Source organism: Opisthorchis viverrini (genome assembly GCF_000715545.1).
Source record: "Opisthorchis viverrini unplaced genomic scaffold opera_v5_182, whole genome shotgun sequence".
Taxonomy (NCBI): Eukaryota; Metazoa; Platyhelminthes; class Trematoda; order Opisthorchiida; family Opisthorchiidae; genus Opisthorchis; species Opisthorchis viverrini.
In genome coordinates this window covers 696-4,109 of record NW_008751838.1, presented here as the reverse complement: position 1 = coordinate 4,109, position 3,414 = coordinate 696, and the positions used below count along the sequence as shown (strand labels likewise).

Here is a 3,414-nt window from a genome sequence, read left to right as displayed (position 1 = left end):
TCGAAATATAAAACCTGCTGATTTAATACTTCCGTTATGGAACCAGGGGAAGTGCACTCATCTGGAAGAAAGAAGCTGTCTGTATGTTTCTTAATCACTGGCTTGTGAAAGTCTTGCTTTGCCCACCGTTTGCCGTTTGACTACGTTGAGGTGAACAGGCGTGCTGGACATCTCGAACCACACTTCTCAGTTGCGGTGATCGGTGGCGAAGCTGCTGCAGAAGTCGATTCAATGGACACACCCGGGCGTTCAGCGTCGGACTCGCTCACCTGGTCGAGGACACGAACCCGCGAAGAACGATTTCACTACAAGAACTACTCTAAGTATGTCCAGTTGCCAGCTGAGAAGAATGTACCGAAACCATCAGCGTAAATCGAGTCGAACAGTTGCATAGCTTACACGGCGGATCTCTCCTGCCTGTGCGCAGACTTCAGCACGAAACTTTCCACAGACGCTTGCGAGTGCGAAACCCCTTCTGAATTGAATGAAAGATTGGATCTTGGTCTTGAAAACAGGTCCTTTCTTGTCAGGGTCGCTTCGCGAGCATTATCCAAGTAGATGATGACCTCTACTTCAGCCGTTCGGGAGGGTGACTGATACTGCCCCAAATATCCGAGTGTACGCATTACTGAGACAAGAATGCAAGGTGTTGGGCGGAGTCGTTTGCCAAAACACCTTACCCCTTGAAGTCAGGCACTGCAGCGTTTAGTAAGCCTAACTCGTACGCGCTTGATCAGGTGTTCAGGCCTCTTGCTGGCCCAGCATCATGGCGAGCCCTTATTGGTCGAAAACAGGAACCCAACAGCCAATCATTTTCAAGTATCTGCCGAATGCCGGCTGCCAATACCTCGGCCACAAGGCGTACGTACACGTCAAATATGACGTTGTGTGTATGGCGTTTTGACCTGTTTTCGGGAGTTTAGCACACCTTACGTACCGTCGTTGGTTCTTTTGTTGTTACACAACGTACGATCCAGCGTCATGGCGAGAAAACAGGAATCCAACAGCCAATCATTTTCAAGTATCTGCTGAATGCCGGCTGCCAATACCTCGGCCACAAGGCGTACATACACGTCAAATATGACGTTTCCGGACGTTTAGCACACTCTGTTTACCGTTGTTGGTTCTTTTGTTATTACACAACGTATGATGGTCATCGGTCCTTGTCAGCTAGTTTTTTACTTTGACTTTCTATGATTGCAAAACGAGTTGTTTACTTGTGAACGTGCATTTAAACGTAACCGGATAAACAATAGCGCTGATCGGAAAATGTTGTATTATAGGTGGGCGCCCATTCGTTACCTATGAAATGGGCCTGTCAGACTTCGCGACCAGAGCAGGAACACAGCTAGCTGTATTGTCAGGACAACTACTACTGCGTAAACACGATGCCTGAATGGCCAAATATGGTCATATGTCCAACCAATCGCGGCGTTCCTGCCGTGAACATTTTCACACCCACTCCGCTAGTTGCGTGCTGCTAAGCCACCCGCTATTCAGAGCGTGTAGTACCGATGGTGACCTTAGGGACGCGTCGTTCTTTGCACGTGTACTTTTCGTGTCTGGACGCTTTCTGACAAAAAATGGTGCGTATCCCTTTGCCGTACGTTGCTTCATCCGGTGGTGACTGGTTGCGACACGCGAAGCTGTTTGTGTAATGACCCAATCAAGTCTTGTATGGCTAGTGTTCGATTAGAGATTTAACTCACATCTGGTTGGTGAATTCGGGCCAGTGCTTTGAAAGTTTCCCGCTATGATGCTCAGAACTCGAGATTGCTGATCGATGGGTCCGTACGCGAAACCACCCCTCTCTAGGCTCCGACATTTTGTCAGCAGCTCAGCTCACGTTCTGTTTCCTTCGGGTTGCATGCGCTTTGGAAGATAGCCTTGACTTGATTTTGATGTTTCTTCTTGGACGTACGTCTGCTCTTTTTGGGGGCCGGAAACACCTCATTTTTACCTCTGTTAGAGGATGGTCCTCTAGAGCAGATGGAAGTGAAAATTTCCGCGTTCTGCCAAAGGTGTCGTTGTGTACGCAATGTATGATATTGCTGGTGGTTATTTAGTAATCTAGAAGGCTGTCCGTCGATGCCGAGTTGAGACCAATGTTCCTCTGACAACCAGGTAATTTTTTGAGAGTACCCCTGTTGTTCATGCAAAAATACGCCGTTTGTGTCCTCTCCTTACCAACGTGTTGGTCGTTGAACATTATTTTTAAGTGAAATTTTTGTCATTTTCGGTAGGTGGACACTTTTCACGAAGTATGTCCGTTGTATTAATGAGGGTTCCACAATTTTTCATGATTCCCTCTTCCACTTTTTTAAGGATACCTTCTTCCTTAGTGCCGAAGAGTGTGTGACTGCTGCCTGTCTTCAAAATCTTTACCCGAACAAATGCCGTTACAGTTCAGACGGGTGATTCTGATCCAAGTTTGTCACCGTCGTTGTGACGGGGGACGCTTCCAATGACATTCATTTCGAAGCCTACCAGGTGTCCAATCAAGCCATGGTCTTGGTTCGTGACAACATCCTCGTGCCGACGTACGATGCGCCGGAATTCGGCTACATTCGGGAAACCACCAAAGACCAATTTGTCCCGGAAGTTTTCTACACAGTAAGTGGTCACTCTCGATTTCTCTTCCTTTTTTCGCCGTGAAATTTCTTGCATCCCTACATATTTATGGGAGGCAAGTTCAAAATATGAAAAATAAAATGAAAAATAGTCGTCCAGCTCTTGCACTTTTTCGGCGATTAGCTGCCGTGCACCTCGAAGGAAGCATGGCGGCCTGACATACTGTGTAGGCGAGGACAACTGTGCGGGTGCATTCTATAGGTCGCTGAGTTTTCTTGAGATTAAAATACAAGGTCAGAATTCCTCTCCTATGATAACATTTTAGTCGGAAGACTCCGTATTTTTCGAGGCATAATTCCAGAAAGTACCCTCCAGAAAACTCGAGGTTGCTAAGAATTCGTCGACAGCCCACGACCGGTTTCGCCCTTCTTGGGGCTCATCAGGTAGGCATAGTCCCCGAGTTTCCGTCAACCTCATGTTCTACTTGAAACCAAATTGCACGGAATTAGTGAATGTACACTCAATTGCAAACTACTTTGGTTTTTCGTGAGACTCACTTAGAACCCAGCTGAATCTCACCGTTTTGCTGTTTCCAGGCAACCTTATGAGTAGCGCATTACAAAATGTATGTGTATCGCGATATCCAGAATATCGTAGCGACTGAAACATGAGGCGGCCTGGTTTCCCAGTTTGATTTTCAACGACTGCGATGGAAATCCTGCGACCATCTTTGATGTCTGATTGGTGACCTACATTGGTATGACCCAATGTATTTAGCCGAGGCGTAATGAATGAAGTACATCCACACACACTTAGAAAAAAACCGTTCAGCTGTAGCACCCT

General features: G+C 46.9%; 1 protein-coding gene across 1 annotated transcript in view; it reads left to right on the top strand.

Annotated features, from left to right (window-relative positions):
- T265_14356 (hypothetical protein) overlaps positions 1 to 2,613 on the top strand; it is a gene marked incomplete at both ends in the record, with an annotated part of 22,734 nt that extends 20,121 nt beyond the window's left edge. Inside the window, one exon of the mRNA XM_009173296.1 lies at positions 2,491 to 2,613. Within this exon, the coding sequence (XP_009171560.1) occupies positions 2,491 to 2,613 (123 nt within the window). The remainder of the gene's footprint in view (positions 1 to 2,490) is intronic.
- Positions 2,614 to 3,414: the final 801 nt, after the last annotated feature.